Below are 14,922 nucleotides of genomic sequence, written 5' to 3'. Positions count from 1 at the left end.
ATACATTTCTCCTCCAAATAATTATCATTTCTTAAAAATAGTTAATTATTCAAGTCTCTATAAAATTTCCCTATTATTTATAAAATGTATTATTAATAGTTCTTAGTTATACTTCCCCACTTATTGTTAGATAAATTGAAATGTCAAGGAATATTCACAGTAACATCTTTCATGTGGAGGTCTATTTTCCCTCTAAAGAATTCCAGGCTAAAGCCTTTATAAATCTGAAGATATGTCTTATTAATCTCACCAGTAATTCTTTCATTTCATAAATCACAGTTAACACAATTGATAAAGCTTTCAAGTGTATTTATAACAAATAACACTAGATATGCAATTGAAATATTTATTAATACATGGACACATCCTGCCCTCTATTCACCAGTGAAGCCTTCTGACAAGGATGATGCTAAATAACTCTTCTCCCAGGAAGCAGCTTCCTTTCCAGGATCATAAAAACCACCAGCAATTCATCTGCTGATCACACAGCCTGGGTTGGATAACTCAGGCAAGGAGCTCTCACCACCCCTCTCCAAAATCTCACAAAATGTTCACTTTTAGTAAAAGTAAACAGATAAAATTAGGAAGCTCGAGTCATTGCAAAATAAAGACCAACTGCATTAAATGTAAAATAGTTTTAACTGTTAGTTGACAAAGCTATATGAATCTGGAAACTGCTCACACATAAAAGTGTAAGCCAACATCTACATTTTGTTAAAATTTTCCATAGAAGTTTTCAAGTGACACTTTGTCTCATAAGGAGACAAAGAAATTATGGTGTTTTGCAAAAAGTAATAAGGCAGGGGGTGTAACATTAAGGTAAAGAGAAAACCGAGCGGTTAATCCACAATGTCATATAATTTGCAGCTTCTTGTAGGCTGATTTAAAAGCTGTGATACATTGTAAATAATTATTTCCTGATCATCCTAATACGAAGAATCTATTTTTTATAGCAATAAAAATTGAAAGATTCAGAATTTTATGAATAAATATAAATTAGAATAAATATGGCCTAATCAGTATTAGTTAATTTCTTTCTTTTTTTTTTTTTTTTCCCTTGGCCATGCTGAGGGGCATGTGGGATCTTAGTTGCCTGACCAGGGATGGAACCCATGCCCACTGCATTGGAAGTGCGGCGTCTTAACCACTGGACCGCCAGGGAAGTCCAGTATTAGTTAATTTCATACATGACAGTGTGGACTATGAAATCATGTCAACAAGAGAGTCTTCAGAAAAAAAGGAAAAAAGTTCAAGCCACACTTTTTACCTTAAACCAATGGGTGAATGACTTAATAAAAGTACTAAAGTGATAAATATTTTTAACCAAGTTAAAAAATAACTTAGGAGTAGAAAAGGCCTAAGTATTATACATAATTCAGAAAACAAAACAAATAAAAAAATCTGACTGTATAAAGCTAAAACATTTCTGCATAGCAAAAACTATTGCAAGCAAAGTCAAAAGTCAAATGACAAACTGGGAAAAAAAATATTTCCAACACATATAATGAAGGTTATTTCACTTAAAATAAAAAGGACTCATAGAAACCAATAATAAAACAATCAACAATGCAGTAGAACAATGAGCAGAGGATATAAACACACAGTTCACAAAGAAGGAAATACATGTGGCTTTAAATGTGCATTCAATTTTACCTCATAATGAGAGAAATGAAATTTAAATTTATCAATTTGGCAGAAATAAAGTTTGACAGCTCTGCTGCTATGATCATGGGAAAATAGTTAAACCATCTATCATTGGTGAGAATGAAAATTGGTGCAATTTCTAAAAAGGGATATTGGCAATTTCTATCAAAATTTAAAATGCATGTAATCCTTTGATCCAGAAATTCCAGTTCTAAGAATTTACACTACCTGGTGCAAAATGTTGTACGACCAAATTCATTCTTTGCAGCACATTTTTAATAGCAAAAGATTAGAACTAACCCAAAGTTTATTAGGGTTGTTGCTTAAAAAGACTGTGGTACATCCACATAACAGAACGCTATACAAAAAATGGGAGGCTCTGCATGGACTATGGACAAATCTCAAAGATGCACTATCAAATGAAAAGCTGGTACAAAACAGTATGCATAATATGCTTCACTTTCTATAAAAATATGAGAGAAAAAAATACATGTATGTATATGAGTAGAGTAGATGTGGAAGGATATACCTGAAATTGGTTACACTGGTTGCCTTCAGGAGGGGAAATGGAGGGTAGAAGACAGGGAAGGGAGGGAAACCTTTCCCTCTTTACATCCTTTGAACTTGTAACATGTTAATGCATTATGAACTTAAAAAATAAATCAAATTTAAATTAAAAATAAAAAACCACAACAAAATCCATGTCAGAACAAAATCCAATCCTGTCAGCTGAAATATATACACATCCCACATACAAACTAAATGTATACCTTCTATACATATACATGCTACACACATGCACACATGGGAAGACAAAGGCAGTCTGACTGCAAAGCACTGTTTTTTGAAAGGATCTACACCTTCTGCTTTTGAATGGTGCTACTGTTCCAAATCAAAATTCCTTAAAGGGGGATTTTCGGAAATGAATTTGTTATTCAGTGTCAGGTCCAGTCAAGTCCAAGAATATGAACAAGCGACTGAATTCAACTATAATATTTTTGTTCGACACTGGTTTTGACCGAAGTAATGAGATCTGCTTTTCTGTGTGGTTCAAAGTATTTCTGAGGGTAATTATAAAAGAGGAGTTCCAAAAACATTCTGTGAAATGGTTGCTTCATTGGAATAAATAAATTACCTGTCAAAGTGACTACTTTGAAGACCAACACTAATCTGGATGTGTTAGATCTCATTATTATACAGTCACACCTGGAAGAATGTTTTAGTGAGCCTAACGATTGCAGCAGAATAAATAAATACCACTCATTCCATACATAATTACAGACCAAAATGAAATGAGAAAATAAGACCAGAAAATGGTACTATTCATTGATACTGTGATAATACTAAAAACCACAGTGAAATGACTAAGCACAGAACACTTTAAGGTAATCCTCCTGGAGAATCACCCTCGCTAGCACGTACTTAAGGAAAAACAACAACTATCAGAAAGAATAATGAGAAGCCATACCAAATAGTTAAGAGAAAGTGAAATAATATGTTATCTGGGATTTGCCTCAAAGTAATAGTGGGGGGAAATATAGACGAATTGAAATTGAATTTGAGTACGTATTACTGAAGCGAGTGAATGAGTACATCTGTCTCCTTCTGTTTATGCTTGATATTTTCCACCAAAAAATTAGAAAAAGAAAAAAATGTAATGAAATATATAGTTTTGGAAAATAAGCACATCTTAGGGCTACATGGATGTTGATAATAAGCAGATGTTTTTGTGCATTCCTCTAAATATTGATACTATCTGTCTAGAGAATGGTAGTTTTTTAATAGAAAGGAACTAATCTGTAAGGTCACGTGTTAGCTGATGGTACTTGGCAATAATAAGAAACCCATACCAATTCTGGAGTAAGTGGCTACTGGCTGGGAAATGATTTCATCTCTGCAAACTATTTATACTAATAGATTTAAGCGAGGAGAGCTACAGCCATCATCCAATTATTTTTAATGTCAAGAAAGTGTTTTTGAAACAGTAAAGGTTTGCCTTCAAATTTGACTAAATGTAAATATGTTAAATAATCTACATACACTTAAGTGTTAACTGTTATGTGTTTTCTAACTTGGTATTTTTGTGGCAAATATGGTTCAAGTAGGGTAGTAAAATATATAGTATAGGCCGCAGGTTTTATATGTGGAATCAATGAACTTCACATTGAAAGGGGAAGCTGCTGACAGTCAGACAAGAATAAACTTTCAGATTTTGGATTAATATAGTCAGCTACACTCTCCAGTTTACCCCTGAAGACGAGCAGCATGAAGATATGGCCAGGTACCTGGAGCGTAGGATTCAACCAGGATCACACTTTCAATCTTGGTTTCACTGGCAACATGAAACCAAGTGTATCGGATTAGGCAGATGCCAGATTTAGGACTGTGCGAAGTTGTGTCCCCCCATGCTAACTTTTCTCAAGTCAGTCAGTTAAACTTTACTTGCTCTTGCTACCTTAACAAAACAAGAAAGAAAGAAAACATAAAATAACAAATAGTAAGGATATCTTTTGCTCTAAAAGCAGATATTTTTGAAGCCTGTCAGATGTAATATAACCAGCACCTTCTTCATAACCAGGCCGAGAGAGGTTTTAACTCTTTCTCCCATGTTTACTGGTTGTATACTTTGGGGCAAGTTACTTATTAGCTTCTTTGCCTAAATTTCACCAACTTTAGAAAGGTCATGTCAATGATAACTCCTCAAATATGTCTTGAGGATTGAGCGAGAGACACCAGAGCTAACACTTTCTATGAGCTTACTATGTCCAGACACTATTCTAAGCACTTTAAAAACATAATTCACTTAATCTTCACAACCTCCCTATGATGTCTACATTCTACCAGATGAGGAATCACAGGCATAGAGGTTTGGTAATTGGTTCAAGGGCACCAGTAGGATCAGGATGTGAACTTCGGTGGTCAGAATCCGAAGTCTGTACCCTTGACAACTGTATAGGACCAAGGACACAACTAAAGTTCAAGTAGTATCTGTTCCTTCATCTTTGCTGCCTACAGGTAACTACTATAGATCTGGAATCCAAGTATATATTTAAAATAAAGCTTACTTTATTAAAAAGTTGCCAAAAGCCTTCCCTTTTATTTTAAAAAATATCATTAATATCTAAGTTTATATGTAACTGCAAGTGGAATGGTACAAACATTTATGAAAAAGCTGGCATTTTTAAATTTGGAGTTACCTAGTTTAGAATATCAAATTTCCCAAAAGGGTGTTTCACAAAAAGAACTTATTAAACAGATAAAATAACATCTTCTCTTTCCAATAGTGATAAAATCATGAAACAACCTCTATTGAAAGTAGGATATTTTAAATGACCTGAATAAACAACAATTTTTAACATTTCCATCCAATCTTAAGAAAAATATGATGAAGGTAATTTCCTTCTCTTAATAAGTGAGTTACCTTAGAAAAATATATATTAATCCTACACTCATGAACAGTGTTTAAAATTAATAGAATTATGTTAATTCTACAGAAAAGCAACAAGCAACAAGATATAGTCAAAATTTTCACTATGTTCTCAAAAGATTAAATAAAAGGGAATATCTACATCATTAAACTTGAATTACCCACCAACAGTAAGATGCTTTGGCACATTTAAAAAATACTAAAAATTATTTGGTGGTGGGTAGGTGTCAAAATGTATGCTATTCCAAGCAATGAGCTTAAATATAAACCCATCAGTTATCACATGAACCAAACCGCTGCCTCTGTCACTAACCCTAGGTAGTATGAGGTTTACTGCAAATTGTTACTGAATTTCCACTTTACTGAAATAAAATCCAAGTTGAAAAATATGGCTTAATCATAAAATACGTGTGTAATCTGAAAATAGAAATGTAACCGCACATAAAGTCATGTTTTCTAGACCAGCATTAAAGGAACCTGTTTTCTGAAATTTCACTTGCCACCAAATCATGATGAATTATCAAAATAAACTTATACCATTCTAAATAAAAATGTAAATCCATGGGGGGATTTTAAGGTAAGACAAAAAAACCCAATACATACTGAAATTAACCCTACGAAATGCCATATTTAACAATTCTAAAATGAATTCTATTCCGATTAACTCTAGTCCTTGGTAGCATGGTTTTCCAACATTTGTTCCAGACATTTAATTTAAAAAAATGTTTATTTTCTAGCCTCTAAACAGATTTAGTAAATTAACAAAAATAAACGTAAAGGAAATTTCCACTCTGTGGGTGTGTTTCAGTAGCATCTTTTTGTAGCTCTGTAGAGCATGTAAAGAGTGGCAGAAGGTGGCAGTGCTGAGCTAAAAAGAAAAAGAAAATTTCTGGAGCTGTAGCTGAATCTTAGGTAGTCCACAGCCCAGGGACTCTGAGTCGATCATTACATATTTTATTACAGATACATAGCTCTATAAAACTCTAGCAAGCCTAAACTTTGAAAGAAATGTTTATAAAATGACTAAAAGTTTTTTCATAGGAAATCAGGGACATTCAACAGATTTTAAGAAATACTTTACAGCGTTGTCACCCTACCTGGTCAGTAATTTTTTCAAAAGTAGTGAAATGTGTCTAAAAAAACAATAAAATGCAAACCTTTTAAGGGGATCTATGAGACAGAAAGGTCCATGCAGCTTACCATTCATCAGGAGAGCAGGCATAATCCTCAGGTTCAGGGACATGGCTTCAGAAAGCAAGAGGAGGGACAGAAAGAAAGGACAAAATAATCACAGAAAGGCTGGAAACATAAAAGCGTGAATAAGGGAAGTACTGAGAGACAGATCTTGAATAAGTTAAGAAAATAAACTTTTAGTTGATTGTGAAAGAATGGCAGTTAGTACAGTAAGTATGATTTATGGTAACTAAGCAGATTTACAAAGTTATTCTATAACTGGATAGTCAACTTGCTTCTTCACCATGAAATGTCTTGATTTTATGCAGAGAATTCAGTATTCAGTAGGAAATATTGAACTTAATAGTTTAAATATATGCTAAAGCCAATGGAAAATTAATCACATATTGCATAATCAGAATAAATGGTTTAATGAAACAAACATGTTAATACCTAAGAACAAACTATCACACTGATAAAATCTGCCAAGTATTGAAAACATTTCAGAAGTAAATCTGACTACCATGAGGGGATGGTTCTTTAGAGAGTTATATTAAAATAAAAATCAATTGCATTGCTATAACTAAAGGGGACCAAGCAAAAACACTGTGTCAAGGTTCTGCCAAGTTGCACTGCTGTTGTACAGCAGCCCTGGATCTCATACCTGGAGAGGGGCTTGTACTTCTCAACTCAGGCAGCTTTTGAAAAGCCTCAGAGCTCGAGGCTTAGGGTCGCTCTCCTTGGGTGTGGTCCAGCCCTGGCAGATGCTGAGCGCTATTCGGAATGTGATGAGGTGAGCAGCGGCTCTGGTGTGTATGTTCTGTCTGGTTACCTGCCTTTGTGGGTCAGTGCTGTTATATCTGCTTGGTAAGTTCTTTACTTAATCCAACTCATTCTTGATCTCAGCCTTAAGCATCGCAGTCCCTGATCTCCCTGATTAGATCACCCTCCTCCCTCACTCCCAATCACAGGCTTACACAGACCTTTGGTACTGTGTTATGATTTTATATTTGTCTGTATGATTACTTAACTATATCCATTAACCTCCAATTAGACTATAAACTTTAGGAGGGCAGAAGCCATGTGAACTTTTGCTGATCATTAAATCTCCATCAGCTAACAAAGTGCTACATACATCTAAAGCACTTTGTTGAGGCATGTGTATGAACAAATGGTGTTTACCCAACTTTACCCACCAGTCATGGTGAGCAGTAAGATACATTTACTGGTTATAATATAGACCTTGGGACTAACTATTTTGATAATTGTGAGGTTTCTCATGGTGAATCTCTTCTCAGTGTTAAAGAAGTTGCTGATGCTTTCAGTAAACATTGCTAAACAAAATATTGTGAAATGAAACGACTCACATACTGTTTTCATATATAAATAAAGATTGCTTTTAGGAACATATGGTTTTTACTTAAAGGGAAAATGTCAATGAAATGTTTTTAATACTGATTAAAATGACTTGCCCATACAAAAATTATTGTTTAGTTTGCTTCACAGAATCTTTTTTTTCACCTTAGAGATTGTACTCAGTTCATCAGCTCATTCTAATAGTAAGATCTAAATCATCAACAAAGATAGTACTTAGGATTGTAGCCTAGAACAGTCACTGTATTGAGAATTCTAGCCACTAAACATAAAAGCCTCCTTACCTTTTCTGGCATTCAAGTAACTGATAAAACTGAATTATTCCCTATAGGAAGTAATTTGCTGAAATGATGCCTTAATAAATGTTTAACAGCAGAATTTCTAGTTTGTAATAAGCTAAATTTACAAATATGACATCACAATTTATTTACATTTAACTAAAAAAATCTAATGAAACATTCTAATAAGTTTAAGCATGGTGGCATTTCTGACAAAGTTGATCTCTACAAAATAATCGTCATTGCTAGATATGTACAAATCTTATGTTATTGCCCATCATGAATCCAATTTAGGGCCAAGGTTATATGAAATGAGAGAAAACTTACTAAGACTAAATTTTGGAGCATTGTTTTACGTGTTAAATATTTTCTTCCTACAAGCCTATGGGATACACTGAACTAGGCAAAGATTGTACTGTCAAGAGACTTCAAGTCTTGTCCTTCAAACTGATAAAAGCCAACAGAACTCATCTTTGACTCTATCTAGGGTAAAAGGAGGCTTTATTTTCTTAAAAAAATGCTTAAGAAGCATCAGCTCTGAAATCATTACCCCAAAGGCATTTGTTAATACATGAAAGTTTCTGTTATTTTCCTTTGTTTTGCTGTACTCTGAGGAGATAACCATCATACTTTCTTCTGCTGGAGCTGGAAGTGTACGCATGTAATATCTCCCCATGTTAAACAACTGTTAAACACTCCTACAGGGCAGGCTGGACACTATAACCATGTAATGGTTCCTATAACCAAAGAGTGCCCAGAGGAAATGCCAACAGAAAGGTAAGTTTTCAGTAATTACTTTTTCCTGTGGAGTTTGGCGGAATTAAGTAACAGCCACATGTCTCTCCTACTGTAACCACCTGAGTAGTCTGACGTCTCACCGTTTCTCCAAAGCCTTCATATATCAACAACTCTCTACAATGCTGACATTCCAGTTGTCCATCAGGAATGTTTAGGGGAGGGGATGTTGATAAAAACTCAGTCGGGGTTAAGGATCCTAAGAGCACATACACAACTTACTGCAAGTAGTTTAACAACTAGCTTCACTCAACAAGGCTCTTGGTATTCTTGAAAACATGACAGATTATCCAAAGAAGAAACATATTTCTGTTTTCACAGTTAAAAATTGCAAATAAAGGAATTCCTATTTTTAAATTTCTAAACATGTTAGAATTTTATACCTGAAAAACAATCTTGGAGATCATCTGGTCTCACCACCCTCATTTTAAAGTGTTTGGAATATTTGAAAGGAATTGTCTAGGGTCACATGGTGAATTAATGACAAAGCTAGGACTACGACTCGTGTCTTACAACTGCACATCAGTGTTAAGAGATGTGATTTTCCCAGGAGGAAATTTGTTTCGTTGCAAACTTAATCTAAATGATGACAATATTCAACTCTGAATACTACTTTAACATTTGCCAGTCTCAAACCCACTCTATCATAATACATAATACATAATTGTTAATGACCATATCACCAATAGATACAGGAAGAACAATATTCTTTTACGGTAGTTATTCTTTACAACTACTGCTTGAAAGTGTTTAAGGACTTGTTCCAAGAGTAAGAAGAAATCTTATAAAATGCAAAAGAAAAGAGCACCTAGATATCATTCTAGTTTTCTGTTCTGATAAGTATACAATCAATAATTACGAATTTGGAGAATTTGCTTATTCAATTGGACATTGGACAAATTAAAAAAGGATGTCAATTACCAAACAGAACCCTCTAAAAGTAATATTTATGAATGAATGCAGAATTTGTGTAAAAACAAACATCACCATAAATCTGTCAGCAAGTATAATACAACGAACTCTAGAATCACAGTAGGCCTTTCCTTCTCTCATCTGGGATAACTGTGGGTCGAACATATAAGTGCAAAATGTCAAAGATTATGGCTGTACCTCTCCTGCCCCAGCAGCAAAAAGAAGAGGCCTGTAGCAACTGGGGGGAGGAGAGAAGAAGGCCTCTTTTGTCTAAGGGAACTCCGAGATCTTCAGATAAAAAAGGCAAGATGCAAAATGGCATTCAGCCCTGGAAATAGTAAATAGGCTTCTTAAGTTAGCAGCCTGCCCTTACAGTGTAAAAAAGCCATTACGTCAAATGCTTTTTTAGCTTCATTTACCCACATAGTTTGAAGTCAATTTTAGTCATACTCTCTACTAACCCAAAGAACATCTGCCTCCATCTATTTCTCTTTGTAGACCCTGCATATGGGAGTAATCGCATGCTTTTAGAATTTTTTACCAAGTGGTTTATTTATTTAGTTTTAAATAAAGGCGTTTTCATAATTCAATACCCTATTTTTACACTGGCTTACTGCTTAGAGACAGAGCGTGAGTGGGAAAGGGGTGGGTACAAGCCAGAAAACCCAAAAGCAAGTGCCCTTGCTTGCACGGTTAAGATACCAACATTTACCAGTCTGACTTGTAGATAATAAAGATAGTTGGAAAATTTGATAGTAGGCCAAGGTCAGTCAGCCAGGAGGATATTTCATCTTTTGAGCATGGCTTTTTTAGGAAACGTAGAGATTAATTTTCTCACATTACCCTATAAAGTGTTTCAGAAAGAAGGCTTTTGAGCAGCTTCGGCAAGAATACCTGGAAGTAAGGAAAATACGGGTGCTCAACAAGCACACTCTAAAGGCTAGTAAGAGCCTGATAAGAGTATTTGATATTTATTACCTCCCGGATTTAAGAGTTTTGTGTCCCTACCTCCTTCCCGTCATCAGAAATTTAGATTGCTCTGTGACTGCAAAGGGGAGAGATGATAAAAAGAAATCAAAGGGCTAACTATTAGAGAAACAACAATATTTTAACTTGAAAACTACCCAAGGACAGACTGCATGTTTTAACACATGCAGGCTGTACTCTGACTTCACGACAATGGAGAGGGAAGTGTATTTTGTACCTTATTACCAGAGCCAGATAGAGACCTTCGGCAGCTCCAAACACTGAAATATTACTGGGCAGAGCCCCTGCCTCATAGGTAATTCCAAATGAAAAACAATACCAAACTATAAAACACAAAACGTACATGTACGCTAAAATTAAAATAGTTGCCTTCTAGATTAAAAAAACTCCCCTAATAAGAACTCCCCAAATTATACCAAACTGTTAGCATTAATTAAATCTGTATATCATACTCTAATTAAAGGGAAAAAACTCACCCATAAGCAACTCCAGCTATGGTGCACTTCTTAAACTGCATTACATTGCATGTCAAAGTACCAGTCTTGTCAGAAAATATGTATTTTACCTAAAAAAAAGTTTAAAAATTCTCATTAAAATGTCAGAGGTCTTTTTAAGCCAGTTTTTAATGAAGGGAAAAAAACTTACATTATTCTTTCTATCAATTTTGTTACATTGTAGGGGCACAATGAATGCTATTAACTGACTACTTTCTGCACATCATTAAGGAATATTTGTAACTATTTCTTTTTGTATTTTAGCAATGAATCATATATGAAAGCTAGTCTCTCAAGCTAGCAGAAAAACTACAGTCATATAGAAATCTGTCTTAATATGCTTAATATGGTCTGAATTTCCACTAGTAAGTGCCTCTATAGCTACTTAACATGTATAGAGCACTAAAACATCAGCATTTCTCAACATAACAAACAATTATGGGATTGGCGATGGGTTGCAATTAAAATGAACTTCATACAACATCTGAATTGGTAAGAAAAAGGATAATTCTGGCTTAAATGGTATTTGAAGAGTAAGAGTTAGCAAATGGCAATGGTACAAAAAAAGAAGAATCCTTTCTTAACTAATACGTATAAATGAATTACAAATATACACATATATGTGAATACAGTATGAATTATAAATCTCAAATTCCTGCTTGACTTATACAACTTCATTGATAAACTAACTTTTCCTTCCTTTCTGGCCAAAAGCTATAAACAATTTTAATATTGGGAGCTTATAACTCAAAAGCAGCCAATACTTTAGATACTAATCAGATTATATACTGGAGGACATCTTTCTGTGCAATATCTTATCCTGAGAACAGAATATGCATTAAATAATGTTCATTCACTAAAAATGAAAATTGATAGTTAGGTACTAACATGTATTTATGCCAATCATTCAAAAAATGGAAAATTAGGAGCTGTCAATTCATCTGAAGTTGCCACATATGGCAGAAATTACACCAAATCTGACTTCCAATTCAACATATCAATAAGAAATTTAGTTTACCTGGCCAAGTTCCTCATTCAGATTAGATGTTCGAGCCATAGCAGCAGTGTCTGTGGGTTCATAGTGCATGTCAAGATCCTTTAAAAAAAAAAAAAAAAAGAAATCCTTGAATACAACTCATAATAAGAGATTTAGTACAATTTTATTTAACTGGTGAGCTATGTATGTAACACTCTCAGCTCTTGTCATCACTAACCATTTCAGTTGATTTCCTAAAAAATACTCAATACAGAATACCATATTTCACAGTAAGGGCAGAACAGTATGGTAGGTAGAGCATGTCTCTGGAATCAGGCAATCCTGGTTTACTATCATTCCACCATTTCCTAGATATGTGACCTACTACAATATAAGGATTAAATAAGATAATGCATGTGAAGTGCTTCCTACTGTGTCTGGCACAATGCTTTACGTGAGCTAAAATAACAGCAACAAAACATTGCTCGAATAATTTAGACTTTAAACCCCTGGAAAAATCACTTAAGGGATTCCATCTTGTACTTTTTGGTCAAGTTTCTTACACTGTATATACTTGAAAGTAAAGAACATTTTATTGACAAGCCAGGGTTTACTGATTTTCACATGTCAAATGAAAAGGCCAGATCTGATCTCTCCTACATCTGTATTTCAGACTGATCAACATCGGTTCTGGAACAGGTACCTTGTTTTAAGAGGGATAGTAAACAAATGGGCAATGTTTAGACAGTAGTAACTGCAATAGGGATTAAGTTGGAAATCATGTCAAATGAAGAATGGAAGGAGATGGAGGATACTTAGTCAGGGGGCGGGGATGATAGAAGAACAGGCATGATAGCCAAGTTCAAATATTTTGCAAGGCTGTCATTTGGAAACAAGATTAGACATGTTCATAAAAGATCTATTGGGAAGAACTAGAAGAAAAGGAAGGCAGTTACTAATCTCATTTCCACACAAGGAAGAAACTGCCTGGTAAGGGAAGACCTGTCAGGAATGTTAGAAAATCTCTGCATATTAGAAAGGCAGTTGAAAAGCATAAGCCTGCTGGGTTCATACAATACTAAAATTATATAATTATTTGAAGCAAATATTACTTTTGAAAATCCAAATAAAAAATAAAGTGATTGACTAGTTATTTGATTTTCATAATGAGCTACCTTATCATTTCTGTAAGTGGAAAACCTTCAGTAAGTTTTAATTGTACTTATACAAATTTTATTGCACCATTTTTTTAGCAACAAATCTCCTGCATGAAATTAGCTATACCTGCAACTCATTTCAGATTTCTAAATTATACTGATCTTTCACCAATGAATTTAGAGATTAAGGGTTGAAGTGGATCACTTAGTATGGAAAGATGATGAACAGTTGCGAAAGTAGCATATTTTTAAAAAATCCTAATATTGTTCATATTGAAAGACTTTCAAGTGATTTTAAAAAATCAAAAGATAATAAAAAAATCAAAATAAAAGAGAAAATTAAACTTTCTGGCAGATTAGGTTTAAAGACAATTTACATAAATTCATTAATTTTAACTTTGGTAAAAATTACTGAAATTTAATTGAAGAAGAGTAAAATTTTATAAACAAAACATTTAGGAAACAGATGTCCAGTACACTTTTCTAAGATTAAAAAAAATTTAGAATAAAAATTAAAAATAAAAATTCAAGCCCAGCTGAAATTGTTTACAGTGTGGAAAAATAAACTACAAAGATGTATAAAACATGATAGAAAGCCTGGTCGCTACAAGTAGTGAATACGGTATTATTTCTATAGTGCTCAACTGTTTATGAAGTTGTTTGATATGTCGCAAGCGTCCTTTGATCTATATAACCACTGTGAGATGCAGGTAAAGCATGTTTTATTTATTCCCGTGTGATTGGCCAAGAAAATAGGTCTCAAAAAAGTCAAGTGGCTTGGCAAAGTTCACACAGCTAGTAAATTATAGAATTAGAACTAAAATCCATTATTTTAACTCTAAACCCTATGATTCTCGTTTTCCCCAAGACCACTATGTAACCAAAAATAGGCTTCCTCAACTACAGACCTATTCTCCCCAGCATGTCTGGTCTGTAAACTTGTGTGATTCTGAGATGAGAGACTTTGTTACGATTTTCACATGTCAAATGAATTTATTATTATTATATTATATTAGGCTCAAAAATATTTTGAAATGTTGTCTTGTAGTCAATAAAAAGTAAGGTATAATTAAGACTTTTTTCCTGAAAGATCAAAAGACCCTATCAGGAAAAAGGCCAAAATGTATGTTTCATGTAATAAAAAACAATAATGATTCATATTTACCCAATTTATGAAGTATGCCTGGGTAAATTTCACCACTTCTAATGTAACCAACAAGCTGATAGGAATGAGATTATTGAAAAGGATGATGAAGGTCAAGAAATTCAGTCCAAAATTATTAGCACCACCATCTGTTGGGGGAGGTAGGAAGAAAGTCATTTACAGTTTTATATTTTATTTGCATTAACCAGAACTTTAGCGTAACAAGAATTTTCTGTATTATATAGTATATCTAAAAGTGTGGGAGGAACACTGTGCTGATAACATGTTCTTATTCTCAAACACAGTCTTCAAGATAGAATGGCATTATTTGTGTTCAAGATGTTATGAACCCTTTTAAGAACTGCATAATGGTACTAAAAAGAGAAAGTACGACCACATATTTCAAACCCATACCAAACATGAAGTTTAGAGATATTAGGGATAGGACTGAGGTAGAATCTCAACCAGGTAGAATCACTTTCACATAAATTTTTAAAAAGCATTTCCAGTTTGAAGGATGTCTTAAAAGCAAACAAACAACAGCAGCAAAACCAACCCAGG

General features: G+C 34.0%; 1 protein-coding gene across 7 annotated transcripts in view; it reads right to left on the bottom strand.

The window, feature by feature from the left end:
• ATP8A1 (ATPase phospholipid transporting 8A1) overlaps positions 1-14,922 on the bottom strand; it is a 237,728-nt gene that overhangs the window by 142,300 nt on the left and 80,506 nt on the right. For 6 of the 7 annotated variants that reach the window (XM_082464159.1, XM_082464158.1, XM_082464162.1 and 3 more), the window contains 4 exons: positions 14,383-14,510; positions 12,103-12,180; positions 11,067-11,155; positions 6,272-6,316 (listed from right to left, as the gene is read on the bottom strand). In XM_082464159.1, coding sequence (XP_082320285.1) covers positions 6,272-6,316; positions 11,067-11,155; positions 12,103-12,180; positions 14,383-14,510 — 340 coding nt within the window. The remainder of the gene's footprint in view (positions 1-6,271; positions 6,317-11,066; positions 11,156-12,102; positions 12,181-14,382; positions 14,511-14,922) is intronic. The other variant, XM_082464161.1, reaches the window with a different exon arrangement.

Source organism: Balaenoptera physalus, assembly GCF_965194825.1.
Source record: "Balaenoptera physalus genome assembly, chromosome: 5".
NCBI classification, from domain to species: domain Eukaryota; kingdom Metazoa; phylum Chordata; class Mammalia; order Artiodactyla; family Balaenopteridae; genus Balaenoptera; species Balaenoptera physalus.
The sequence above is the reverse complement of the archived record's forward strand: the minus strand, read 5'-3'. Positions and strand labels throughout refer to the sequence as shown.